Source organism: Oncorhynchus masou, chromosome 12 (assembly GCF_036934945.1).
Source record: "Oncorhynchus masou masou isolate Uvic2021 chromosome 12, UVic_Omas_1.1, whole genome shotgun sequence".
NCBI classification, from domain to species: Eukaryota; Metazoa; Chordata; class Actinopteri; order Salmoniformes; family Salmonidae; genus Oncorhynchus; species Oncorhynchus masou.
In genome coordinates, this window is record NC_088223.1 from 47,049,963 (window position 1) to 47,077,870 (window position 27,908).

Here is a 27,908-nt window from a genome sequence, read left to right on the forward strand (position 1 = left end):
ACCCCCTATCTGGCCCACTGTAAAATGAAAGTAGTCTACAGCACACCACTCTCAGTCTCACAGAGGACTGCATGCAGGAAAAGACATGATCGTGGTATGTAAATATTACTAATATCTACTAATTATCATCAAAGTCATTGTGCCATCCCAAATGGCACCCTATTCAACTTCATGGTTCAACTTCACATACTGAAAGTGTCACTGTTAATGTTGACAGTTATTTATGATGCTTTGGGTAAACGCTTCTGCTGAATGATCATTTTATGAAAGTGATTGAGTTCTCCTGTGTCAACTCCCTTGTAGTGATCTTTAACTTACTTTCCTTGCTGATCTATGTCGCATTTCAAAGATTAGGGGGTAGTAATAGCGGAGGCCCGTTTCAGCTGCACTGAACAAAATATAAAAGCAACTTGAAACAATTTCAAGGATTACAGCTTATATAAGCAAATCAGTCAATTGAAATAAATGAATTAGAGATGACTAGGAATACAGATATTTATCTTTTGGTCACAGATACATAAAAACAGTAGGGGCGTGGATCAGAAACCCAGTCAGTATCTGGTTTGACCACCATTTGCCTCATGCAGCGCAACACATCTGTTTTGCATAGAGTTGATCATGCTGTTGATTGTGGCCTGTGGATTGTTGTCCCACTCCTTTTCAGTATCCCTGTGCATTCGAATTGCCATCGATAAATGCAATTTTGTTCATTGTCCATAGCTTATGCCTGCCCATACCATAACCACACTGCCACCATAGGTGCACTCTGTTCACATCAGCAAACCGCTCGCCCACACAACGCTGATATGTGCAGAGATTCTTTAGTTGTGCAAACCAACAGTTTCATCAGCTGTCCGAATGGCTGGTCTCAGACGATCCTGTAGTTGAAGAAGCTGGATGTGGTCTGCAGTTGTGATGCCAGTTGGATGCACTGCCAAGTTCTCTAAAACAACTTTGGAGGTGGCTTATGTTAGAGAAATGAACATTCAAATATCTGGCAACAGCTCTGATGGCATGAGATTATCTGGCAATTTAAGATCTGTGGCATTGTGTTGTGTGACAGAACTGTACATTTTAGAGTGGACTTTTATTGCCCCCCAGCACAAGTGCACCTGTGTAATCATCATGCTGTTTATTCAGCTTGTGTATATACCAAATTTGAGAGAAATACACGTTTTGTGCCTATGGAAAATGTCAGGGATTTTTATTTCAGCTCATGAAACATGGGACCAATACTTTACATGTTGTGTTGATATTTTTGTTCAGTGTAATAGTAACAAATAGTGGTGAGTCATAAGAAGAATTGCTTTGATAATAAAGTGTTATCAATATTCTTGTTGTTAATGAAGTCAAGACTTCGACCAAGATCCGTCGTTCCCCCAAAGCCTTCTAACCTCAAATCCTTGGGGCCAAACATCCCAAACCACTTCCAGACCAGAAACCAGAACAGACCAAACCCGAACCAGAACCAACCCCCATCAGGGGAGAGGAGCCAGGAGAGGAAACAACATCAACTACCGGAGGGGAAGGTGAAGAGGATTGTGCGTAAGTTCAGCAGCCAGGAGAATGAGGTGATGGGGCAGGCAGGACTAGAGACAAGAACAGGGGTAGAGGCAGGGGCAGAGACAGTGACTGGGGCCAAGCAGGGAGACGGTGGGGTGGTGGGGTGGACAAGGACAAGGACAGAGGCAGGACAGCAGGCAGACAGTAACAGAGGACAGACAAGGGCCCAGCAGGCCGACTATGATGCTATAATAATGAGCCCTGTGGAACTCAGCCTCATACCACCTCCAATACCATTGAGAAAGCCACGTTCTGGCCCTCACACACAACCTACAGCACAACCCACAGCACAGAGTGATGCCGTGCCCCTGGGGCAGAAGACAGACAACCATCTGGGCACCCTTCTCACACCTGGACATGGACGAGGAAACAGATCAGGTAAGCCAAGTCACATCTCTTAACCTCAGAATGTTCCTTTGTAAAATTATTAGTAGTCAGCGCTATTTTCTGACAATGAATACATGAAAAGGGTGTGTTCCTGCACATGAAGGAACAGAGAAAACCTTGTGGTATATTGATGTTCCTACATATCCATGTCCATATGTCTATGAGGAAGAGAAAGAGTAAAAAACGATCATGTCTCGGACGTACAGAATCTGTTTTATGTTCCAAGTAGTCTCTTATGACATTAATGTAAAAATTGAGTAGCGGGAGATTTAGTTCTGGGTGCCGAGGTTCTGGGTGCCGAGGTTAGGTTCACATGGAATGGATTATTTGATATAATAATGTTGCACTAAGTAAGTAACAAATGAACAAACAAGCACATTGTATTTCACAGTCACAACACAATAACACGCACTCTCTTTCAGCTCCCGATGGAAGTGAGGTGGATGAAGCGCCTGTGTGTGTTACCATTGAAAGCAGACAAACCACAGGCTCGGCAGCCACCCCTAGTGGTCACCATGGCAACATGACACAGTGCCAGTGCATCTGTCACCTGAGGAGAACTGGCATGAAGTTAGTCTGGGTTCCTCTGGAGGAAGAGGAAGATAACTATGTAGAGGTGATAGGGGATGAAGAAAAAGACAAACGAGGGAATGAGCACCAGAAGAGAGAGAGGAAGGAGGTGAATGAAGAGATGTTGGGATCTTTCAGAGCAGATGAGCGAGGGGGGAAAAGTCAGACAGGGTGCCAGACAGAGACAGCTGCTGTGTTCAGTGAGCACAGAGAGGTCAGAGTTCACGAGGTCAGCGAGAATAACAGCCAGAGATCCTTCCCTTCAAAACATAACACATCATCCAACGCAGAATCTTCCCTGGCCCTGATGATCTGCTCACAGCACAGCTCATATCAGCATAGCACACAACAGCACAGCTCAAACACCAAGCACAGCTCACACCAGCACAGCTCACACACCAGACCCCCTCAAAACAAAACTGAGACATATGATAAGGTTACATATGAGGTCATGCCCATGTCTGACAGAGAAGAACCACATCCACCCCCACTCCCACGCCTAATGAAACCTCCACTGATGCACAAGACGCAGCATCCTTCTCCTCCGAAGGATAATCTCCAGAGCATGTCCACGTTCTCTCTCTCTGGCCTACTAACCTCAATTTCAAAGTCAGACATCCAGAAGAGTACCCCTTCCCCTCAGACTCCTCCCTCCATCTCCCATGGCAACCCCCATCAGCCAATCCTGCGACCTCTGCCTCCACTTCCTGTTTTACATGATCTCTGCCTTCTCCCCTGCCCCATCATGCCCCGCCCTCCTCAACTCAGACCTCAGATTCCAATGAAACCTCTTCCACCTAACCCTGAGCCCAGTGGACCTAGCTGTCTCAGCCGACACTCATCCACAGGTTGGTAGGGGAAGAACTTATAAATATGGATTCTATGGTTGATTTGGTTATGAATCTAGAAGTTCTATTTATATGAGGATAATGCTCACAATTTAATAATGAATCAATGGAGAAATATTAGAAACCAGATGAAATCACCACTTTCCCTCCCAGATGCTGATGTTAGGGATGACTGGGTGACGGTAGACGGGGAGAACGTAGAGGAGTAAGTCTGTGCTGCCATAGTGGCAACTCTCAACATACAGTACAACACAAACACCATAAATGTGTTTACGTCTATGTTATGAATCATCTCAAACGTTTAAAAGATTGATAAATATGTTTTACATTCAGCATTGTGTTTCCACAGGCCACAGGAAAAGGCAGATAGTCCCAGGAGGATCTCCTCAGACTGGGGACCTTTGAGGCTGGACGGTACAGAGTCTCTCGGTTTTGTTTTATTTCTGATATTACAACACGGAGAAAATGTACAACATATACACCAAATAGGAACACATATTGAGTTGCACCCATTCTTGATGCACACGGGTAACTGTTGAGCGTGAAAAACCCAGCAGCATTGCAATTCTTGACACAAAACAGTGCACCTGGCACCTACTACCATACCCTGTTCAAAGGCACCTAAATATTGTCTTGCCCATTCACCCTCTGAATGACACACCTACACAATCCATGTCTCAATTGTCTCAAGGCTTACAAATCATGTTTTAACCTGTCTCCTCCCCTTAATCTACACTGATTGAAGCAGATTTAACAAATGACATCAATAAGGGATCATAGCTTTCACCTGAATTGACCTTGTCAGTCTGTCATGCAGAGAGCAGGTGTTCTTAATGTTTTGTTTACTCAGTGTATCTTTTTACCTATCCTCTCTTCCTCTCTCTCCCTGGCCCTGAATATCTCTCCCTGGCCCTCTCTCTCCCCCCCACTCTCCTCCCTTGTTATTGTTCCCCCACCTCACCTCACCCCACCACTGCCAACCCCCTCCACTCTCAGAACCTCTGTACCAGATCTACCAGGCTAAGTCCATCAAGGAGGCGATCCAGCTCCAGAGCATCAGCCGGAGTGCCAGCAGGGCCACCGTGGACCTCCATATGAGGCTCAGGCGCGGTGGGTCCTTAGGGGCCCCTAAGGGCCAGTCCTTCAGGGCCAGGAATGGCCCCGCAGAGGTCAGTCTCAGTGAAGAATGAGAGTGCTCAACTCTAAATCCTCTTCTGTAAACAAGCAAAAAGGGTGTTTTGAACCAAAAATGTATCACATAAAAATGAAAAAGGCCAGCACTCAAATATGATTGTGTTTTCTTTGACTCCGCGGAGGTCACACTGTGGCAGGAGCTACCGGTGGTCAGAGACAGTGGGATCCTGGAGAGACTCAGTCCAGAGGAGCTGCAGAGACAGGAGGTGAGAGGAGGGGCGGAGGAGAGAGGGAAGGGCAGGGGGAGGAGGGAGGGAAGGAGAAGGAGGGAAGGGAAGGGAAAGAAGAAGGGTGGGGATGGGAGGACGGGGTGAGGAAAGGAGGGGGGGGGGAGTAGTCAGTTATATTTGTCAGTTACATTATACCAGTCCTTTACCGTACCAAATTCCTATGTGAAACATTTTCTTAACAGTTCAACAATATTTCACAAATGTTTTTTCTATCAGAGCATGTTTGAAGTATTGACATCGGAAGCCTCGTACCTCCACTCACTGAACGTTCTCACTGATCACTTCCTGATGTGTCGGGACCTTGATGACACACTGGTGATCCATGACAAGAAGACCCTCTTCTCCAACATACTCCATGTGTATGAGGTTAGCCAGAGGTAAATGATGTCTGGAAAACAGACAGATGGAGGAAGAGTGGATGGAAGGAGGGAGGGAAGGAGAGAGAGGGAATGGAGGGAAAAGTGATGGAAGGAGAGGGGATGAAAGAGAAGGGATGAAAGAGAGTGGATTAGGGGGAAGGGATGGAGAGAAAGGGGATGGAGGGAGAGGGGATAGAAGGAGAGTGGATGGAAAGAGGGGATGGGGGAGAGGGTTTGGAGAGAGAGGGGGATGGAGTGAGAGGGAATGGAGAAGGGATGATTACAGGGGACTGTAAAGAAAGAGAGATCCAACCTACGTAAGTTGAAACATCCCTCACTCTCAAATTCTTTTCACAGGTTCTTGAAGGATCTTCTGAGTAGGATCGATGAGAACATTCTGATAACTGATGTGTGTGACATCATCCACCAATACGCCCTGTACGACTTCTCAGTCTACATTGATTACATCCGTAACCAGGGTTACCAGGAGAGGGCCTACAGCTCCCTCATGTGAGTAAATAAATTCACCCACCACACCTTATAAGGCCCATGTACTTATGGATTGTGTGCTTCTGAGTTTTGAAATAATTTATTTAAATCGGGAAAACATAACCCAAAACACAACCAAAACAAACTTAAAATGCATCCAACAAGTTTGTAGAGTCACAAGGAATATGGGACGAAATATTGAACTAAATATACTATAAGAGAATTTGTCCAAATACTTATGACTTCTTCGGGGGCTAAATACATTTCTAAACGGTAAAACATATGTATGAAAATACCCTCAAATAAAAGGTGACCTTTTGTCACCTCATACAAAACATTTGCTGGAGCATAGAGCCACATTTTAAATTACAACTTCCCTCATGTATTTGGACAGTGAATTAACATTTTCACATTTTGCTCTGTACTCCAGCATATTTTTTTGTTTTGTGTCATCAAATCTTTTTATTGTTATTGGTAAAACAAGTACACATGGACAAATAAACAGACGGAAACAAGAACAAGACAAACATGTCCCCCCCACTCACAGGACTTCCCTAACTAATAGTTAGATTAGTAGTTCATGCTAGCAATCTTACTGAGTCATATGCTGATGAAAGAGCTGTTATGTTTCTTTCACTAGCGTCATGCATATGTGCTACAGACATTTTTTATAATGTCTTTGAATGACAGCAGACACTGATGTCTGTTTGAAAAATGAGTAGCCCACCAACTTTAGGTCATAATTTATTGGCTGCTGTTAACCCAGTCAGAGAAATTTGTCACTGCTTCAGAGACAGGTCCAAAGTAGTGTCATCATTTAACAGTAAAATAGATGGTGAATATGGTAAATTTCTCCCCATTATGTCAGAGAAACAGGATGAAACACATCTCCAGAAATGAAAAAAATTGCCAGGAGCCCCCTGAGGGCACAGTGAGCAATTTGGGGATTGTTGTGCAGTGGGCAAAAGTGTAATGTATTATTTGATGATTGATGATTCTTAAAGCAATTTATATATTGGAGTCCAATTGATTACAGTAGTACGCATGGATTGTTCTTTCTTCCAAGAAGCATGGGAAGGAATTGCATTGTGGGTAATTTTAATTAACAGACAATGTAATTTTGAAATAAATCCCTGTGTACTGAATCAACAATTTGTGAGTTGGGTATATAGAGCATTCTTTCCCCCATAGGCATGCAAAGCAAATGGAGCTGTAAGTAATAGAAAAAGGAAGTGCCAGGTAGGTTAAAATGTTTCTTTAGGTCTTGTAATGCACGGAAACAGTAGCCTTCAGTAATGTCTGAGACCATTGAGGAAAAGAGATATGTTTTCCAAACAGGTGCCAGACTGAAATAAGTTGTGAAACGTTAGTGCCAAATTTGAGTTTGCAGTGTTTGAGTGGGATATCAGAATGGGTTATGTCTTGGAGTCTGTGAGGGGCAACTAGATTTTCCTCCAGGGGGCACCAGCGGTATTTGGATTTAGCCATAAATACAGAGGGCGTAAAATAAGATTTGTCCACCTGCACATTTTTCCCACTGAAGGGTAGAGAATTTAATATGAGGGAGTTCCTCTTCCAAATTAATTTGGGCAGCAATGAATGTAGCCTATCCCAATATACTGATGGTGGTGAAAGAAGGATCATGGAACTATAAAAGGTGATTCTTAGCAGTATATTCATTTTAATTATCGAGTCTTGAGCCTGGAATGAGTTTGGGATTTGCTCCCATCTTTCCATGTCAGACTCTCTGCTTCTTAAGATGGTAATTGAAGTTGTTTTTGACTATTGATTAGAAAGAAGTGATAGATTTCTATTTCCAGTTTGCGGAAATGCTGGACTCTGAGAATGTTGAGGCAGCTGTGAATTACACATTGCCTAGTTCAGGGGTAAAAGAGCAGATTTTGTCCAGTTTTTATACCCAGATATAAAGCTGTAGTTATTAAAAATGCTGATAAGGTTAAGTAATGACTGAGGTGCATTGCCAACATAGAGCAGTTTATCATCTGCATACAGAGATACAGCATGTGGTGGTCTGTGCCAAGTACAGAAATAGGATCATAATGTTCGGAATGTCAGACAACTTGCACACAAGCGGTTCTAGGGATAAAGCAAATACCAAAGGACTCTGACAACCTTGGCAACAAGATATGCCTATGTTGAAGTGGGATGATCATATTTTGCCAGTGGGATTGGTATAAAGGACTTGGACCATGCATATGAATTGTTCACCCATTCCCATACGTCGTAGGACGAAACATAACAATCCCCATTATAGGTGCTTTTTCTGTGTCTAATGAAAATATGCGTAGGTGATGGAGAGTCAGTATTTATAGACCTATAAAAATGATAAAGCAAATGAAAGTATAGCAGTGTTCACGTCTCTATTGAAGGAGCCCCTATTACTGAAATAATTAATAATGTCTAGAAGTAGTTGACCTAAAAATATACAAATAACTGTGATTTCCTGGTATTCATTGTTAGGCTAGTTTTTTTTAGTTCAAATCAGAGTAATAGGGAGTAACAACTGCCTCTAGTGTTGCAGGAATGAGCATCAGGGTGATGCTGTGGCAGTTGCAAGTCACGGAGAAAGGAGATACATTTATCATTATCATGTGGGATCTCAGATCTATATAAAGTCCCGGAATGTTGAATTTATTAATACTGGGTCAGAGTGTATGATGCTGTCCATTGATTTATTTGAAGTTATATTTTCAAAGTTTTGGTTGGCACATAGTCCAATAGAATAGGCTAATAGAAGGCTTGGGCGAGACCCATGAAAATAATAGTAATAATAGTGTTTTAGGAAATTGAGATTCTGCCCAGTGTCTATGTGAATAATTAAGTTATTTTCTGATAGTCTACTGATCAAAGAATAGCTTGTGGAGATGTCAGAGTGCATTTTTGTTTCTAGTGGTGATAATTTAAATTTCAAATCAGTAATTTTGCATTGTTTAAATTAGATTAATCTAAGGTAGAGTATGAGATAATAAAACCTTTGACTGCATCCCACAGTATTCGAGGACACTGAACAGTCATTGCTTATATCAATGAATTCAGATAATTGCTCCTCCATCTGAGACATGAGCTGATGATTTCACCAAGAGAGGCTTTGCATAAAATACCCTTGTGGTCAGATAAATCAGTGGGTAACATTTCCAACATTTTGAATGTTATCAAACAGATCTTTAGAAGAAGAAATATATTTGATTCTTGGGGTGTCTCAATTAATAAAATAGAAATCTCTGGCTGTAGGATTAAGAGAGCCAGAGGTCAATAATTGCGATTTCATGAGCCTTGCACCATAGCGCCATAGTTGATAGTCATTGGTCTCTCACCTCTGTTGGTCCAGTTCTATTACGCACATGATCCCATACAGCATTAAAATCACAACCAATAATCAGTCTGAAATCATACAATTGTTGCAAAATATTTGTTAATGAGCCGTGAACGTTTTTCTCAAATGTGTTTGGTGCACAGACTGACACCAGAGCAATCGTATGCATATTGATTGTAGATTTGATAAAAGTTATTATACCCTCAGAGCCATTATATCTAAGTTAATGAATTGTAAATTTCACTTTGTTAATATCATTGCCCCTCTTTTTTGTTGTACGGGGATATCACTTGATATTGCTTGTTGCCGAGTCAATCCACGTATTTTTGTAAAAATGTTCCTTCTTAAAACTTCTTGAGGCACCCATCCCGGTAGTGGGATCATTTCCATCAACACCCGCTGAATTGCAGCGCGCCAAATTCAAATTAAATTACTAAACAAATTTAATTTTCATGAAATCACAAGTGCAATATAGCAAAACACAGTTTAGCTTGTTGTTAATCCACCTGGCATGTGTCTGATTTCAACACAGCTTTTCGGCGAAAGCATAACAAGCGTTTATGTAAGAACATCTCTCTCAGTAGACAAAATATTACAAACACCTAGCAGCCAAGTAGATTAGTCACAAAAGTCAAAAAAGCAATAGATTAAATCGCTTACCTTTGATGATCTTCTGATGTTTTCACTCACGAGACTCCCAGTTACACAATAAATGTTCCTTTTGTTCCATAAAGATTTTTTTTATATCCAAAATACCTCCAATTGTTTGGCGCCCTTATGTTCAGAAATCCACAGGCTCGAGAGGTCACGATATCGCAGACGAAAATTCCAAATAGTATCCGTAATGTCCACAGAAACATGTCAAACGTTTTTTATAATCAATCCTCAGGTTCTTTTAAAAATATATAATCGATAATATATCAACCGGGACTGTCGCTTTTTCAATAGGAGAGGGAGAGACAATGGCTGCCCCACTCTGTTGCATAAGCAAAACTCATGCGAACACCCAGCTAACTGATAACTGACGCGATGTTATCTTTCTTGCTCATTTTTCAAAATAAAAGCCTGAAACTATGTATAAAGACTGTTGATACCTTGAGGAAGCGATAGGAAAAAGAAATCTGGTTGATATCCCTTTAAATGGAGCGAAGGCAGGCTATGGAACATGGAGCTTTCAAATTAGAAGCCACTTCCTGGTTTGATTTTCCTCAGGTTTTTGCCTGCAATATCAGTTCTGTTATACTCACAGACAATATTTTGACAGTTTTGGAAACTTTAGAGTGTTTTCTATCCTAATCTGACAATTATATGCATATTCTAGTTTCTGGGCCTGAGAAATAGGCAGTTTCATATGGATACGTTTATTAGCCAAAAACAAAAATCCTGCCCCCTACACACAACAGGTAAATCTAAGCTGCTTGCGAGGCATATTTAAACAATCTACATTCCAAACATAGATGTGATGTGATTCATAAAATATATTTAAAGACACAACAGCAATGGAATTAAATAAGGTCCCTTCCCCGAGTCCCCACACAAACCCTGAGGTAGACACAGTGACAAGCCATTCCACCTACAAGTACCCACAAAAAAAACAACAACCCATTACCAACCCTCTGAAAAAGTATGTCCGTGATCATTGTGAGATCGCATGGTGTAAGAATGAATGCAATCCATTGATTATTGAACGTTATCGATGGACACAGCTTTGTAGAACCAAAACATACACAGTCTGCCTCTGCTCACCTCTCAAACTCAAGAAGAATCATTTCGGGGGCTGCTGTAGTTTGCGAATGATACCTAGGCTATTGGGCAAATCTCCTTCATGGCAGTCAAGCAATTTCATTCTGCCAAGTCATTCACAATCTAGTCTAGTTGAGGTGTCAATAAATGATCTTATTTGTATGCCTAGCAATCCCAAATGTACATTGTTTGAAGCACAGTTTTATAAGTTTCAGTCACAGATGACAGCTCCAATAAGACACCTATGGTGGACGAGAAGCTTGTAGAATCATGATTATTTTGTTTTTAGTTCATCGGTCGCCTGTAGGGGGTCCTGCGTGCTCTGGGTATTAAAGTCAATTTGTGGTCTTTCTGGACTCTGCATTGGCCATACAGTCTTTACTGCGATGCGGCCTCTGCAGAAGTCAGGGCATTCATACTTCTTGTGCTTTTCGGAGCAGAGCTGTTGTGAAGGAAGTTGTCAAGGAAGTGAGTTTGTGTTTATACAGATCTTACCAACCCCACCTACCATCAACCAATCATGTCAATGCAGAGCTATATGGAGCCATCCTCATTGTTATTTTTTTGGGGGGGCAAGGCGATACGGTAAATGCTCTGCATGGTCTATCCGGTTTCTGCATTGGCCGATAAAGCATAAATCGTCCTTTACTGACTCAAATTAACAAAATCAGTTGAAAGATTCAGTCGGAAAGATCAGAGTCAGAGAAAAAAGGGCCGACCTTCCCATTACTATTTGTTAACCCACCAATCCACTTTGCAGGCAGACCAACAACCCATTTGCGTTGGTGATGCGGAGGCTGGAGGAGTCTCCTCTATGTCGTCGTCTTCCCTTCTCCTCCTTTCTGCTCCTTCCTTTCCAGAGGATCACACGCATCAAGATCCTTGTACAGGTCAGTGGCTGCATCTCTCCAACCCAGAATCATCATAATGTAATAATAATTAGAATCAATTAGATAGTTGTAATTCCATCACATGCATCAACATCCAGTATCCGATTTCACCAAAGCATCTTAAGGCTAAGTTAATTGTTAGAACTTTCATTGGATAATCGTTAAATCTCCAAAAAAACATTGTTGCTGAAGTTACACTTGAAAATGCTCGTTATTTAACAACTGCCTCAGCCTCTCATAGAACAGCTAAGTGCGTCAATTGAACTTGTATATGTTACATCCCTTTATACACAGGCAACCGCTAAACATAGAATCAAGATGTTTATCTGTCTCTCTGTGACCACCGATAACTTCTGAACAAAGTTGATTACAAATAAAAAGTTGCAAATATCTTTGCAATTGTTACAAAAAAGCAAAGGATGAAAACCGAGATGACTGCAGTGGTGAATAGTGTAGGCATTTAGGCTACGTAGACCAATAAATTACAATCATATTGAAATCAATTTCATGTCCATTTCATTGAGTTCTATTACTGTCTGCAATTTTACCTCAATATATTTCATGATATGTAATAACATATCATATAGTGATGTGCCAAATCTTGATTTAGTGCATTATATTACAGGCTAAGCATCGTCAATATTGTGGAATCATTTTAATGTTAGGGTAAGATTTCCCATGGATAAAACTGTTCCGAGAGCAGCGCTGTCTTTCTTTCGATCCTATCAGTATCAACAAATGCCTCAACGATGCACTTAGAGAAAGTTCTCTCTGCGCGTTGTTTTGGGAAATGCATGGTACATCTTCGGCCATTGTACGGAAGATGCATCGGGCCCTGGTCAGTAACAGCTGCTGGCAACATCTCAAGGTCACAGGTCAAATTACATACCAATGCAAAAAAAATGTATGCACTCACTTTACTGTACGGCTGCATCCCAAATGGCACCCTTTCCTATACAGTGCACTACTTTTGACCAGAGCCCTATTGGTCCTGGTCAAAAGTACTTCACTATATAGAGATAGGGTGCAATTGGGACACAACCTAAGTCTGCTTTTCCACACAGAACATCCTGAAGAGGACTGAAGAGGGCACTAGGGAGGAGAACACTGCCTCTAGAGCCCTGACCTCAGTGTCTGAGGTAACACCTATTCCATCCACCCCAATTTGATACACTATATGACCAAAGGTATGTGGACACCTGCTCGTCGAACATCTCATTCCAAAATCATGGGCATTAATATGGAACTGGTCCCCCCTTTACTGCTATAACAGACTCCACTCTTCTGGGAAGGCTTTCCAACAGGTGTTGGAACATTGCTGCAGGGACTTCCATTCAGCCACAAGAGTGTTAGTGAGGGCGAGCACTGATGTGGGCGATTAGACCTGGCTCGCAGTCGGCGTTCCAATTTATCCCAAAGGTATTCGATGGGGTTGAGGTCAGGACTCTATGCAGGCCAGTCAAGTTCTTCCACACCGATCTCGACACACTATTTCTGCATGGACCTCACTTTGTGCACAGTGGCATTGTAATGCTGAAATAGGAAAGGGCCTTTTCCAAACTGATGCCACAAAGTTAGAAGCACAGAATCATCTAGAATGTCATTGTGTGCTGTAGCGTTAAAATTTCCCTTTACTGGAACTAAGTGGCTTAGCCCAAACCATGAAAAGCATTCACAGACCATTGTTCCTCTCCATCAAACTACAGTATACAGTTGAAAGTATGCATTGGGGCAGGTAACGTTCTCCTGGCATCCACCAAACTCAGATTGGTCTTTCGGGCTGTCGGATGGTGAAGAGTGATTCATCACTCCAGAGAACGGGTTTCCATTGCTCCAGAGTACAATGGGGGTAAGCTTTACACCACTCCAGCCGAGACTTGGCATTGCGATCTTAGACTCGCGTATGGCTGATCGGCTATGGAGACCCATTTCACGAAGCTCCCAACAAACACTTATTGTGCTGACGTTGCTTCCAGAGGCCGTTTGGAACAGTGAGTGTCGCAACCGAGGACAGACACGCTTCAGCACTTGGCAGTCCCTTTCTGTGAGCTTGTGTGGCCTACCACTTCGCTGCTGAGCTGTTGTTGCTCCTAAACGTTTCCACTTCACAATAACAGCACCTATTTTATTATATTTAAAAAAAACTTTTTTTAACTAGGCAAGTCAGTTAAGAATAAATTCTTATTTACAATGACAGCCTAACAAAAGGCCTCCTGCGGGGACAAGGGACTGGGATAAAAAAAATATCGGACAAAACACACATCACGACAAGAGACACCAAAACACCACATAAAGAGAAACCTAAGACAATAACATAGCATGGCAGCAACACATGACAACACAGCACGGTGGCACACAACATGACAACAACATAGTACAAACATTATTGGGCACAGACAACAGCACAAAGGCAAGAAGGCAGAGACAACAATACATCACACGAAGCAGCCACAACTGTCAGTAAGAGTCTTTGAATGAAGAGATGACCGGGGCAGCTCTAGGAGGGTAGACATTTTATGAACTGACTTGTTGGAAAGGTGGCATTCTATGACGTTGCCATGTTAAAAGTCACTGAGCTATTGAGTAAGGCAATTCTACTGTCAATGTTTGTCTATGGAGATCACATGGTTGTGTGCTCGATTTTATACACCTGTCAGCAATGTGTGTGACTGAAATAGCCGAATCCACTCATTTGAGGTGTCCACATCCTTCTGTATTATATAGTGTACCATTGAATTCTGGATTAAACTTGGAACATTGCTATCCTAGAGACTGGTTTTTACATCAGAAGTTAATGGTTATCTGTAGGAGCCAGATGGCTTTGGAATGTGCTGGGTGGACAGGGTGAAGTCACATAATTGCTATAGGGGATATGGGTGGAGAGATCTTTGGATTAGGCATCAACGGGGTTGAGGACAGGTCAGATCCCCTTAAGGAAGAAACAATGGTTTATTACCCAATCACTTCGTCTTCCTGTCGAACCATAAAATCTGTAAGGATTGGGGAGAAGGAGGAGTGCCTAAATTGGAGTATATATACCTGTGGTGGTGGAAACATGTTTTGTTTAATGCAGCTGTATTGATCCCCTGGGAAGAATTAAACTTGGTTAAGCTCTCATAGTGTCCGTTGAATTATTTACTCTGATAATTAGAACCTAACAGTACGTATTGGTCACTGTAGACATGCAAGCAGTATAAAATATTACACATACACTATGAACAATGTGCCATTGAAAATAAGTAGGCCTGTTAAAAAGATTTGAAATCCATTAGGAAATGGACAGCAGTCTTTCTGTTGGATACTTCTTCAAAATACTGGGCCAACAAAACCTTACCAAAATGTGCTCCACTACACCTCCACTCTTTGTTGTTATTCTCCCTCTTCCAGATCATCAAGGAGTCCAACACACAGGTGGGCCAGATGAAGCAGATGGAGGAACTCATACAAGTCAATAACACATTGGAGTTCAACAAACTCAAGGTCTGTTTATATACATGTCATTACCACACTGGAGTTCATCAAATGAAAGGTATGTTCATAAACATGTCATTATTACCACATTGGCGTTCCATAATCTCAAGGTATCTTCATATATAGTACCAGTCAAAGGTTTGGACACACATTGTAGAATAATATTGAAGACATTAAAACTCTGAAATAACACATATGGAATCATGTAGTAACCAAAAAAGTGTTTATGAGATTCTTCAAAGTAGCCACCGTCACTCTTGGCATTCTCTCAATCAGCTTCATGAGGTAGTCACCTGGAATGCATTTCAATTAACTGGTGTGCTTTGTTAAACATACTTTTGTGGAATTTATTTCCTTCTTAATGCGTTTGAGCCAATCAATTGTGTTGTGGTATACATAAGCAAACATAAATGAGAGTCCATCATTACATTAAGACATGAAGGTCACTCAGTACTGAAAATTTTAAGAACTTTTAATCTTTCTTCAAGTGCAGCAAAAACCATCAAGCGCAATGATGAAACTGGCTCTCGTGAGGACCGTCACAGGAAAAGAAGACCTAGAGTTACCTCTGCTGCAGAGGATAAGTTCATTAGAGTTACCAGCCTCAAAAATTGGCAATTAACTGCACCTCAGATTGGACCTCCGAATTCAAATAACAGACACATCTCAACAGAAGAGAGTGATGGAGTGCTGCATCAGATGACCTGGCCTCCACAATCACCCGACCTCAACCCAATTGAGATGGTTTGGGAGAGTTGGACTGCAGAGTGAAGGGATAGCAGCCAACTAGTGCTCAGCTAATGTGGGAACTCCTTCAAGACTGTTGGAAAAGCATTCGAGGTGACTACCTCATGAAGCTGGTTGAGAGGATGCAAAGCTGTCATCAAGGCAAACGTGGCTAGTTTGAAGAATCTAAAATGTAAAATATATTTTGATTTGGGCGCCGACAGATATAGCTCCTAAGCAACTTTGCAGTATTTCGTTTTTTTGTGTGTTATTTCTTCCATTATTAGCCCAGATTTGTTTGTGTGTTATTACATACAGACGGTAACTAGCATTACGACCAGGAATACGACTTTCCCGAATTGGATCTTTTGTTCGTACCTCCCAGGGCAATATAACTTATTCCAGAGGCTACTCCAAAACACTGCCGGCGGAGAAGAGGTATTCGCAGTGGACTTCTAGTCTGACTCAGGAAGCGTACACATCTTCCACTGCTTCAGAGTATATTTCTTGCTAATGTTCAGTCTTTGGATAATAAAGTAGACAAGCTCAGGGCGAGGATCTCCTTCCAGAGAGATATCAGGGATTGTAACATACTCTGTTTCACAGAAACATGGCTCTCTCTCTCGGGATATACTGTCCCCATCCATTCAGCCAGCTGGGTTCTCAGTACATTGTGCAGATAGGAAAAAAGAACTCTCCGGGAAGAAGAAAGCTGGGTATGTTTCATGATTAACTACTCATGGTGCGATTGTCATAACATTTGGAAAATCAAGTCCTTTTGTTCACCCAAGCTAGAATACCTCATGCAAATGCCGACCGTATGACATCCCAAGAGAATTCCCAAGAGAATTCTCTTCAGTTATAGTCACAGCCGTGTATATTCCTCAAGCCAGTACCACGACGACCCTCAAAGAACTACGCTGGACTTCATGCAAACCACATATCCTGAAGCCGCATTTATTGTAGTTGGGGATTTTAACAAAGCAATTTGAGGAAAACGCTACCGAAGTTCTACCAACACATTGAATGCAGTACTCGTGCTGACAAAACATTGGACCACTGCCACTCAACTTTTAGAAATGCCTACAAGGCTCTCCCCTGCCCTCCCTTCAGCAAATCTGATCACGACTCTAGTTTGCTTTTCCATTCCTATAGGCAGAAACTCAAACAGAAAGTACCCGTGCTAAGGTCTATTTAATGCTGGTCTGACCTATCGGAATCCATGCTTCAAGATTGTTTTGATAATGCGGACTGGGATATGTTCCAGGTAGACTCTGAGAATAACATCGACGAATACGGTGACTGAGTTGATCAGGAAGTGTATAGGAGATATCGTACCCACTGTGACTATTAAAACCTACCCAAACCAGAAACCGTGGATAGATGGCAGCATTCTCACACAACTGAAAGCACAAACCACCTTATTTAACCATGGCAAGGTGACTGGGAATATTACCAAACACAGTGTAGTTATTCCCTTTGTAAGGCAATCAAACAGGCAAAACGTCAGTACAAAGGACAAAGTGGAGTCGCAATTCAACGGCTCAGACACAAGACGTATGTGGCAGGGTCTATAGACAATCACGGGCTAGATAGGGAAAACCAGTCACATAGCGGACACCGATGTCTTGCTCCCGGACAAGCCGAACACCTTCTGCGCCCGCTTTGAGGATAACACAGTGCCACTGGCAAGGCCCGCAACCAAGGACTGTCGGCTCTCCTTCTCTGTGGCCGATGTCAGTAAGACATTTAAGCGTGTTAACCCTGGCAAGGCTGCCGGCCCGGACGGCATCCCTAGCCGCGTCCTGAGAGCATGTGCAGACCAGCTAGGTGGAGTGTTTACAGACATATTCAATCTCTCCCTATCCCAGTCTGCTGTCCCCACTTGCTTCAAGATGTCCACCATTGTTCCTGTATCCAAGAAAGCAAAGGTAACTGAACTAAATGATTATCGCCATGTAGCACTCACTTCTGTCATAATGAAGTGCTTTGAGAAGCTAGTTAATAAGGATCATATCACCTCTACCTTACCTGACACCTAGACCCACTTCAATTTGCTTACTGCCCCAGTAGATACACAGACGACGCAATCGTCATCCCAATGCTCACTGCCTTATCCCATCTGGACAAGAGGAATAGCTATGTAAGAATGCTGTTCATTGACTATAGCTCACCATTCAAACCCATAGTACCCTCCAAGCTCATCATTAAGCTCGGGGCCCTGGGTCTGAACCTCGCCCTGTGCAACTGGGTCCTGGACCTCCTGATGGCCGCTCCCAGGTGGTGAAAGTAGGAAACAACACCTGATTACCAACAATGACGAGAAAGCCTACAGGGAGGAGATGAGGGCCCTGGGAGAGTGGTGCCAGGAAAATAATCTCTTACTCAATGTCAACAAAACAAAGGAACTGATCGTGGACTTCAGGAACAGCAGAGGGAGCACGCCCCTATCCACATCGACGGGACCGCAGTGGAGAAGGTGGAAAGCTTCAAGTTCCTCGGGGTACACATCACTGACAAAATTAAATGGTCCGCCCACAAAGACAGTGCCTCTTCAACCTCAGGAGGCTAAAGAAATGTGGCTTGGCCCCTAAAACCTTCACAGATGTACAATTGAGAGCATCCTGTTGGGCGGAGGAGTGTAGTGTAGGTGTCCTGGAGGGCAGGCAGTTTGCCCCCAGTGATGTGTTGCACAGACCGCACCACCCTCTGGAGAGCTCTGCGGTTGCGGGCGGTGCAGTTGCTGTACCAAGTGGTGATGTATCACAGAAAGGCCAAAAAGATCCTCAAGGACATCAACCACCCGAGCCCCTGCCTGTTCACCCCGCTATCATCCAGAAGGCGAGGTCAGTACAGGTGCATCAATGCTGGGACTGAAAGACTGAAAAACAGCTTTGAGCTCAAGGCCATTAGACTGTTAAATAGCCATCACTATCCGGCTTCCTCACGGTTTTGCAACCCTGCACCATAGAGACCGCTGCTCTATATACATAGACTTGAAATCACTGGAACACTAGTCACTTGAATAATGTTTACATACATTTCATCTCATATGTAGTCCATTCTACTGTATTTTAGTCAATGCCACTCCGACATTGCTCAATCTAATGTTTATATATTTATTAATTCCATTACTTTACATTTAGATACGTGTATATTGTTGTGAATTCTTAGATACTACTGCATTTCGCCATACCTTTAATAACATCTGCTAAATATGTTTATGTGACCAATACAATTTGATTTGATTTTGATTGGACTTTTTTGGTTACTACATGATTCCATGTGTGATTTCATAGTTGATGTCTTCATTTTTTTTCTACAATGTAGAAAATAGTAAAAATAAAGAAAACTCCTTGAATGAGAAGGTGTGTCCAAACTTTTGAGAGTTCCACAAACTCAAGGTATGTTTATGCTCTCTGACAGATTTCACAACACACTGTGTGGCCTCAGGCCCCTACTCCAACACTACCACATATCTACAGTACTAAATGAATAGTGCGTGTGTTATCGTGTGTGTGTAAGTATGTATGTGTCTGTCTTTGCCAATGTTTGTGTTGCTTCACAGTCCCCGCTGTTCCACAAGGTGTTTATCTGTTCTTTAAATCTAATTTTACTGCTTGCGTCAGTTACTTGATGTGGAATAGAGTTCCATGTAGCCATGCAGTCACATACATGTTGTACTGTGTGCCTCCCATAGTCTGTTCTAGACTTGGGGACTGTGAAGAAACCTCTTGTGGCATGTCTTGTGGGGTATGCATGGGTGGCCGAGCTGTGTGCCAGTAGTTTAGACAGAGCTCGTTGCATTCAACATTTCAATACCTCTCATAAATAAAAGTAGTGATGAAGAAAAAAATCTCTCTTCTACTTTCAGCCAGAAGAGATTGACATGCATTTTTTAAATATTAGCTCTTTCAGCTGTGCTGCCCTGTTTGGAGCCAATTGCAATTTTCCTAAGTCCTTTTATGTGGCACCTGACCACACGACTGAACAGTAGTCAAGGTGCGACAAAACGAGGGCTTGTAGGACCTGCCTTGTGGATAGTTTTGTTAAGAAGGAAGAGCATTGCTTTATTATAGACAAACTTTTCCCCATCTTAGCTACTACTGCATCAATATGTTTTGACCATGACGGTTTACAATCTAGGGTTACTCCAAGCATTTTAGTCATCTCAACTTACTCAATTTCCACATTTTATTTCAAGATTTAGTTGAGGTTTGGGTTTAGTGAGTGTTTTGTTCCAAATATAATGCTTTTAGATTTATAAATATGTAGGGCCATCTTATTCCTGCCACCCACTCTGAAACTAACTGCAGCTCTTTGTTAAGTGAACACAGTCATTTCAGTCACTGTAGTAGCTGATGTGTATAGTGTTGAGTCATCTGCATACATTGACACTCTGGCTTTACTCAAAGTTAGTAAAAATTGAAAAAAAGCAAGGGGCCTAAACAGCTACCCTGGGGAATTCCTGATTCTAACTGGATTATATTTGAGAAGCTTCCATTAAAGAACACCCTCGGTGTTCTGTTAGACAAGTAACTCTGTATCCAAATTATAGCAGGGGATGTAAAGCCTTAACAAGTTTGTCCTGTGGCAGAATATGATCGATAATGTCAAAAGCTGCGGTCTAGCAAGACAGCCCCCAATCATTTTATCATCAATTTCTCTCAACCAATCATCAGTCATTTGTGTAAGTGCTGTGCTTCTTGAGTGTCCTTACCTATTGTAACGGAATTCCTCTTCTTCAGAGGAGTATTAAGGATCACACCAATGTGCAGCGTGGTAAGTGTCCATAATGATATATTTAATAAATCAACAGAACACTGAACAAAATAACAAAAGTACAAAACAACCGAAACAGTACCGTATAGTGAAAACACTAACACAGGATACATAATCACCCACCACTCAAAAGTGAAACCAGGCTACCTAAGTATGGTTCTCAATCAGGGACAATGATTGACAGCTGCCTCTGATTGAGAACCATACCAGGCCAAACACAGAAATCCCAAAACATAGAAAAAGGAACATAGACAACCCAGCCAACTCAAGCCCTGACCATACTAAAACAAAGACATAACATAAGAACTAAGGTCAGAACGTGACAGTACCCCCCTCCCAAAGGTGCGGACTCCGGCCGCAAAACATGAACCTTAGGGGAGGGTCTGGGTGGGTGTCTGTCCGCGGTGGCGGCTCTGGCACGGTACGTGGACCCCACTCCACCATAGTCTTTCTCCGCCTCTATGGCCGCTTTAGAGCGGTGACCCTCGCCGCCGATCTCGGACTGGCAGCTCAGGACAGACGGGCACCTTGAGTGGTGGGTGGTTCTGTAACGGAATTCCTCTTCTTCTTCTGAGTCGCCGCAAGGATCAGACCAATGTGCTGCGGGGTACGTGTCCATAATGATATATTTAATAAATCAACAGAACACTGAACAAAATAACAAAAGTATAAACAAACAAACGAAACAGTAACTCTGAGTCTTCCTTTCCTGTGGCAGTCCTCATGAGAGACAGTTTCATCATAGCGCTTGATGGTTTTTGTGACTGCACTTGAAGAAACGTTCAAGTTCTTGAAATATTCCATATTGACTGACCTTCAGGTCTTAAAGTAATGATGGAATGTTGTTTCTCTTTGCTTATTTGAGATGTTCTTGCCATAATATGGACTTGGTCTTTCACCAAATAGGGCTATCTTCTGTATGCCACCACTACCTTGTCACAACACAACTGATTGGCTCAAATGCATTAAGGAAAGAAATTCCACAAATGAACTTTTTACAAGGCACACCTGTTATCCTTTTTGGGATAGGGGGCAGCATTTTCACTTTTGGATGCATAGCGTGCCCAGAGTGAACTGCCTCCTATTCTGTCCCAGATGCTAATACACTGCTCAAAAAAATAAAGGGAACACTAAAATAACACATCCTAGATCTGAATGAATGAAATATTCTTAAAGACTTGTTTCTTTACATAGTTGAATGTGCTGAGCACAAAATCACAAATTATCAATGGAAATCAAATTTATCAACCCATGGAGGTCTGGATTTGGAGTGACACTCAAAATTAAAGTGGAAAACCACACTACAGGCTGATCCAACTTTGATGTAATGTCCTTAAAACAAGTCAAAATGAGGCTTTGTAGTGTGCGTGGCCTCCACATGCCTGTATGACCTCCCTACAACGCCTGGGCATGCTCCTGATGAGGACTCCTGGACAGTCTGTGGTGCAACATGGCGTTGGTGGATGGAGCGAGTCAATGTCCCAGATGTGCTCCTTGGACTTAGGTCTGGGGAACGGGCTGGCCAGTCCATAGCATCAATGCCTTCCTCTTGCAGGAGCTGCTGACACACTCCAACCACATTAAGTCTAGCATTGTCTGACCCACCGCCAAACCGGTCATACTGGAGGATGTTGCAGGCAGCAGAACATTCTCCAGTGGCGAATTTGCCAATCTTGGTGTTCTCTGGCAAATGCCAAACGTCCTGCAAGGTGTTGGGCTGTAAGCACAATCCCCACCTGTGGACGTCAGGCCCTCATACCACCCTCATGGAGTCTGTTTCTGACCATTTGAGCAGACACATGCACATTTGTGGCCTGCTGGAGGTCATTTTGCAGGGCTCTGTCAGTGATCCTCCTGCTCCTCCTTGCACAAAGGCGGAGGTAGCGGTCCTGCTGCCGGGTTGTTGCCCTCCTACGGCCTCCTCCACATCTCCTGATGTACTGGCCTGTCTCCTGGTAGCGCCTCCATGCTCTGGACACTACGCTGACAGACACAGCAAACCTTCTTGCCACAGCTCGCATTGATGTGTCATCCTGGATGAGCTGCACTACCTGAGCCACTTGTGTGGTTTGTAGACTCCGTCTCATGCTACCACTAGAGTGAAAGCACCACCAGCATTCAAAAGTGACCAAAACATCAGCCAGGAAGCATAGGAACTGAGAAGTGGTCTGTGGTCACCTCTCCTCTATTTGGGATGTCTTGCTAATTGCCTATAATTTCCACCTGTTGTCTATTCCATTTGCACAACAGCATGTGACATTTATTGTCAGTGTTGCTTCCTAAGTGGACAGTTTGATTTCACAGAAGTGTGATTGACTTGGAGTTACATTGTGGTGTTTAAGTGTTCCCTTTATTTTTTTGAGCAGTGTATATGCATATTATTATTAGGATTGGATAGAGAACACTCTGGAGTTTCTAAAACTGTTTGAATGATGTCTGTGTATAACATAACTCATATGGCAGGCGAAAACCTGAGAAAAATCCAACCAGGAAGTTGGACCTCTGAGGTTTGTAGTTTTTCAAAGCTTGGCCTACCGAGTAGACATTGAGATATGGATGAGGTTGCACTTCCTAGGGCTTCCACTATATGTCAACCGTCTTTTGGAACTTGAATGAAGATTCTATTATAAAGGAGGGGCTCATGAGACCTCTTTGAGTCAGTAGTCTGGCAGAGAGCCTTGGTCTCATGACACGCACTTACCTCACCTTCCAGTGCTTTCACTCAGGAGACTCCCAGTTAGATAACAAATGTTCCTTTTTTCCTAAAATATTATTTTTGTAGGTGAAATAGCTCCCTTTGTTCTTCACGTTTGGCTGAGAAATCGACCGGAAAATGCGGTCACTACAATGCCAAACTTTTTTCCAAATTAGCTCCATAATATCGACAGAAACATGGCAAACGTTGTTTAGAATCAATACTCAGGGTGTTTTTCACATATCTATTCAATAATATATCCGCCGGGACAATTGGTTTCTCATTAGAAGCAATTGGAATAATGGCTACCTTTTCTGCGGGAGCCATCATGTGACCACTTGCTCAATGTGGTCCCTTACGGCTATTCTTCAACATAAATGCGTAAAAAGACGTCACAATGCTGTAGACACTGATTCTGTTGAAAAACTTGTCTTAAACTGAAGAAAATGGAGCAAAACATAACTTAATTTGTCCAATAGAAACTAGTTTGCAACTGTTGGACTAATGATTACACCCGATATCAGCTAGATGCAGGCAAGTGTGCAAGTCGTGAATGAATGTCACCGTCTGTCACCTCAAATGTCTCTCGATCTGTGTGCACCTACATTGTACATTTTCAATCATAGGCTAGGTTGTAACAACCTCATGATGAGTATAGGGATCATTTGAGTATTATGTAGTAGCCTAAACCTATCGATGTTACATTGAACTGGGTGAATGGAATATGAATGAGAGTAATCCAATGTGCTGTAATAGAAATAAGGCCATTCTCATGAAAAAAAAAAATCTGGTGAAAATGCCCTTAAGATGCTTTTGGGAAATCAGGCCCCAGTTGGTCAAAAGACAAAGGAGTGAGAAAAAATATATATATACATTTGGGCTGCTTGTGTGAACGAAGCCTTTATGGCAACTGCAGAAAAGGTCTTTAAAAATGTTTGATTGGGTGAAGCTCACTGATTGAGACCCTGTCTCTCCACCATGTCCACATGCAGGCTGTTCCCATTGTCTCAAAGGCTCGCTTCCTGGAGAAGAGAGGAGAGCTATATGAGCTATCCAAAGGGGCCTCCCTCTTCAGTTCTCGTCTCAAACTCACCCCCATCTACCTCTTCCTCTTCAATGACCTACTCATCATCACATGCAAAAAGAGGCAAGCAAAAGGATATACTCCACATACTGACCAACAGTTGCATTTAATTAAATGGTCAGAAAATGTGCTGTGGGCAACTGGTTGTCATAATATTTCAACCTTGTTTTGCCTGCTGGGTGGTGAATATGCAAGTTGAGTATAGTTTCTCCCCTTTCCTGTCCAGCTCAGAGCGCTATATGGTGACAGACCACACTCACCGCTCCCTGGTGCAGGTCCAGCCCGCGGGGTTTGGGGCTGGAGCGGAGGACCCAGGGCCCAAGTTGGAGCACTCCTTCTGTCTGCTACTGCTGGAGAACCACCGAGGCATGGCCTGCGAACACCTGCTGAAGGCCCCCTCAGAGTGAGAGAACACACACACAGCCTCCTAACCAACCAACTCTCAGATAATGCACTATACACTGAAGAATCAAGACAAAAATGCATCACAGTGTTGTACCCAGTTTCTACTTTCACTCTCTAGGTCAGATATGCACAGGTGGATGGCAGCATTCCCTTCCCTGAATGACCCAAACAGAAAGGAAGAGGTGGTTTATGAGGACTGGGGTGAGTAAATTGATGATAAACCCAGTTATAAAATATTAACATTCTTAGTTCGATGCACATACTTCCCTGAAGTGAAATTGTAGCCTTAACCTTGTGGGATTATAGATTGCCCCCAGGTGCAGTGTGTGGAACAATACGTTGCCCAGCAGGCTGATGAGCTCACCATGGAGCCTGCTGACATTATCAACGTGCTATGCAAGACCCATGAGGGTAGGTGGAACAAACAAGGAAATATACTTTCAGTACAAATTTCCTACTGAATTGTCAAGCATCTTTTTTGGAAGATGTACAGTGCATTCAGAAAGTATTCAGTCCTTGACATTTCCCCCCCCCAAAATGACATTACAGCCATATTCTAAAATGGATTTAGTTTCCCCCCCCCATCAATACCCCATATTGATAAATCTTCAAACAATAAATGGTTTGCATTATCAAAGAACCGATACCTTATCTACATAAGTATTCAGACCCTTTGCTATGATACTCAATTGAGATCACGTGAAACCTGTTTCCATTGATCATCCTTGAGATGTTTCTACAACTTTATTGCAGTCCACCTGTGGTAAATTCAGTTGATTGAACATGATTTGGAAAGGCACACCTGTCTATACAAAAGGTCCCACATTTGGGACCAAGCTATGAGGTCGAAGGAATTGTCCGAGACAAAATTGTGTCGAGGCACAGATCTGGGGAAGGGTACCAAACAGTTTCTTCAGCATTGAAGGCCCAAAAGAACACAGTGATTCTTATATGGAAGAAGTTTGGAACCACCAAGACTTTCTACAGCTGGCCGCAGTACCAAACTGAGCAATGCGGGGAGAAGGGCTTTGGTCAGGAAGTTGACCAAGAAACCCCTACGGTCACTGAAAGAGCTCCAGAGTATTTCTGTGGAGATGGGATAACCTACCCGAAGGACAACCATCTCTGCAGCACTCCACCAATCCGACCTTTATGGTAGAGTGGCCAGACGGAAGCCACTCCTAAGGGCACATGTCAGCCAGGTTGGAGTTTACCAAAAGGCACCGAAATGAATCTTAGACCAAGAGAAACAAGATTCTCTGGTCTGATGAAAGCAAGTTTGAACTCTTTGGCATGAATGCCAAGCTTCACATCTGAAGGAAATCTGGCAACATCCCGACGGTGAAGCATGGTGGTGGCAGCATCATGTTGTGGGGATGTTTTTCAGGGGCAGGGACACTAATCAGGATCATGGGAAAGAAAGAGAGCAAAGTACAATGAGATCTTTGAAAACCTGCTACAGAGAACTCAGGACCACAGACTGGGGTGAAGGTTCACCTTCCAACAGGACAATGCACACAGCCAAGACAACGCAAGAGTGGCTTCGAGACAAGTCTCTGAAGGTCTTTGAGTGGCTCAGCTAGGGCCTGTACTTGAACACGATCTAACATCTCTGGAGAGACCTGAAAATAGCTGTGCAGCAACACTCCCCATTCAACCTGACGGAGCTTGAGAGGATCTGCATAGAAGAACGGGAGGAAGTCTCAAATACAGGTTTGCCAACATTGTAGCGTGTTACGGATACAGGTACCCTGTGGGTGTGCGTGTTCTTTTCTCCCCCCCCCCCCAGGTGAAAAGTCATCACTCCCCAATCAGAAGACACACCTCCTGTTTCCTACCCAATCACAGTTCCTTTCCCTTGGTTTAAAAACCCTGGCAGTTGTTTGCTATTGAGCTCAATCTCTGTAAATGCCATGTCTGTAGATCACTCTGTTTCACCCTCTCCTACTATGTCTCTATCGCTCTTTATGTATTGAGCTCTCTTTTGTTTGAGCACCTCCATATCACTTTGTCCTCACCTGTGAGTATGGTGTTTGTGTTTGTTTGCTGGTTGGAAAAGGGGGAACCAAGACAAGTCACCCATGGGCATACACTACCCGTAGGTAAACTTTGTTAAATACACTAGTTAGAACTGGGCGGATCACCCACTGTATTTTTGGTTAGTTAGTTAGCTGTTGTTGAAATAGGCTAGTCTAGTTTAGGGGTGTTTTGGATGCTTATTGTTTCTTTCCTTGGGTCCAGCTCAGCCCCTTTTCCTGCCCCCCCCCCCCCCATATTACTGTGTGTTTTCTAATAAACCATGTGTTTGACGGTAATTTAGTTGTCTGTGGTTATTTCTTTCTCACTATTATAATTTGCATGAGTTATGTTACGGGTCTCGTTACCATCTCCCCTAGACTGTCGGGCCAAAAGGGATTCGTAACATAGCGTCATACCCAAGAAGCCGCCACTAGGATGTAATCATTGCCAAAGGTGCCTCAACAAAGTACTGAGTAAAGGGTCTGAATACTTATGTAAATGCAATAATCTGATTTTGCTTTGTCATTATGGGGTATTGTGAATATTTTGAACATTTTTATTTAAACATTTTTATGTAAGAATAAGACTAACTTAACATTGTAAAAGTCAAGGGGTCTGAATACTTTCCGAATGCACTGTAAAATGTGAATACATTTTGATTCATGGAAAAGGTTCTCAATCTGAAGTATATTTTGTCACCACAGAAAATGTGTCTCTATTCCCCTTTAATGACTAATGGTATGCCCTGCTTCCGTCAGGTTGGAATAAGGGGATGCGTCTGTCTGACGGAGAGAAGGGTTGGTTCCCTAGCAAAAGCGTGGTGGAGATAACCAACGAGCATCGGAGGAGACGGAACCTTCGGGAGCAGTACCGCATCGCTCAAGCTGCAGCTAAAGTCACAAAGAACTGACTACCTGCATATTTGTATGTGTGTCCCAAATCACACACTATTCCCCATATAGTGCACTAGTTTGGAGAAATGTCCAATGGGTCCTGGTCAAAAGTAGCGCACTATTAAAAAAAAAGGTATCACAGTGCTAATTGGGACAAAGCCTATGTCAAACCAAGGATTTCTCTAACCCTCTTTGTTTTCTTTTACCCAGAGCTTCAACTCAAGTG

General features: G+C 42.8%; 1 protein-coding gene across 3 annotated transcripts; it reads left to right on the top strand.

Annotated features, from left to right (window-relative positions):
- Positions 1-27,856, top strand: LOC135550201 (rho guanine nucleotide exchange factor 15-like). 3 transcript variants are annotated; one of them, XM_064980794.1, is made up of 17 exons: positions 1-94; positions 1,350-1,941; positions 2,373-3,368; positions 3,522-3,573; positions 3,718-3,782; positions 4,365-4,537; positions 4,685-4,768; positions 5,009-5,169; positions 5,509-5,661; positions 11,478-11,607; positions 12,672-12,746; positions 14,995-15,087; positions 24,274-24,428; positions 24,592-24,768; positions 24,889-24,971; positions 25,077-25,181; positions 27,548-27,856. In XM_064980794.1, the coding sequence occupies exons 1-17, from the start codon at positions 86-88 to the stop codon at positions 27,697-27,699; spliced, it is 3,255 nt and encodes a 1,084-aa protein (XP_064836866.1). In that variant the 5' UTR covers positions 1-85; the 3' UTR covers positions 27,700-27,856. The 3 variants fall into 3 exon arrangements, 2 of the variants coding, with proteins under 2 accessions (XP_064836866.1, XP_064836867.1); XM_064980795.1 differs by lacking the exon at positions 27,548-27,856 and having other exon boundaries at positions 24,597-24,768; positions 25,077-25,165; XR_010457087.1 differs by lacking the exons at positions 24,889-24,971; positions 25,077-25,181; positions 27,548-27,856 and adding an exon at positions 20,553-20,586 and having other exon boundaries at positions 24,592-24,681.
- Positions 27,857-27,908: the final 52 nt, after the last annotated feature.

Excerpts from the sequence above, each read along its gene's own strand:
- LOC135550201 (XM_064980794.1), top strand. Across the intron at positions 4,538-4,684 it reads CCAGGAATGGCCCCGCAGAG|GTCACACTGTGGCAGGAGCT; the intron begins GTCAGTCTCAGT and ends GACTCCGCGGAG. Across the intron at positions 24,429-24,591 it reads ATCATCACATGCAAAAAGAG|CTCAGAGCGCTATATGGTGA; the intron begins GCAAGCAAAAGG and ends TTTCCTGTCCAG.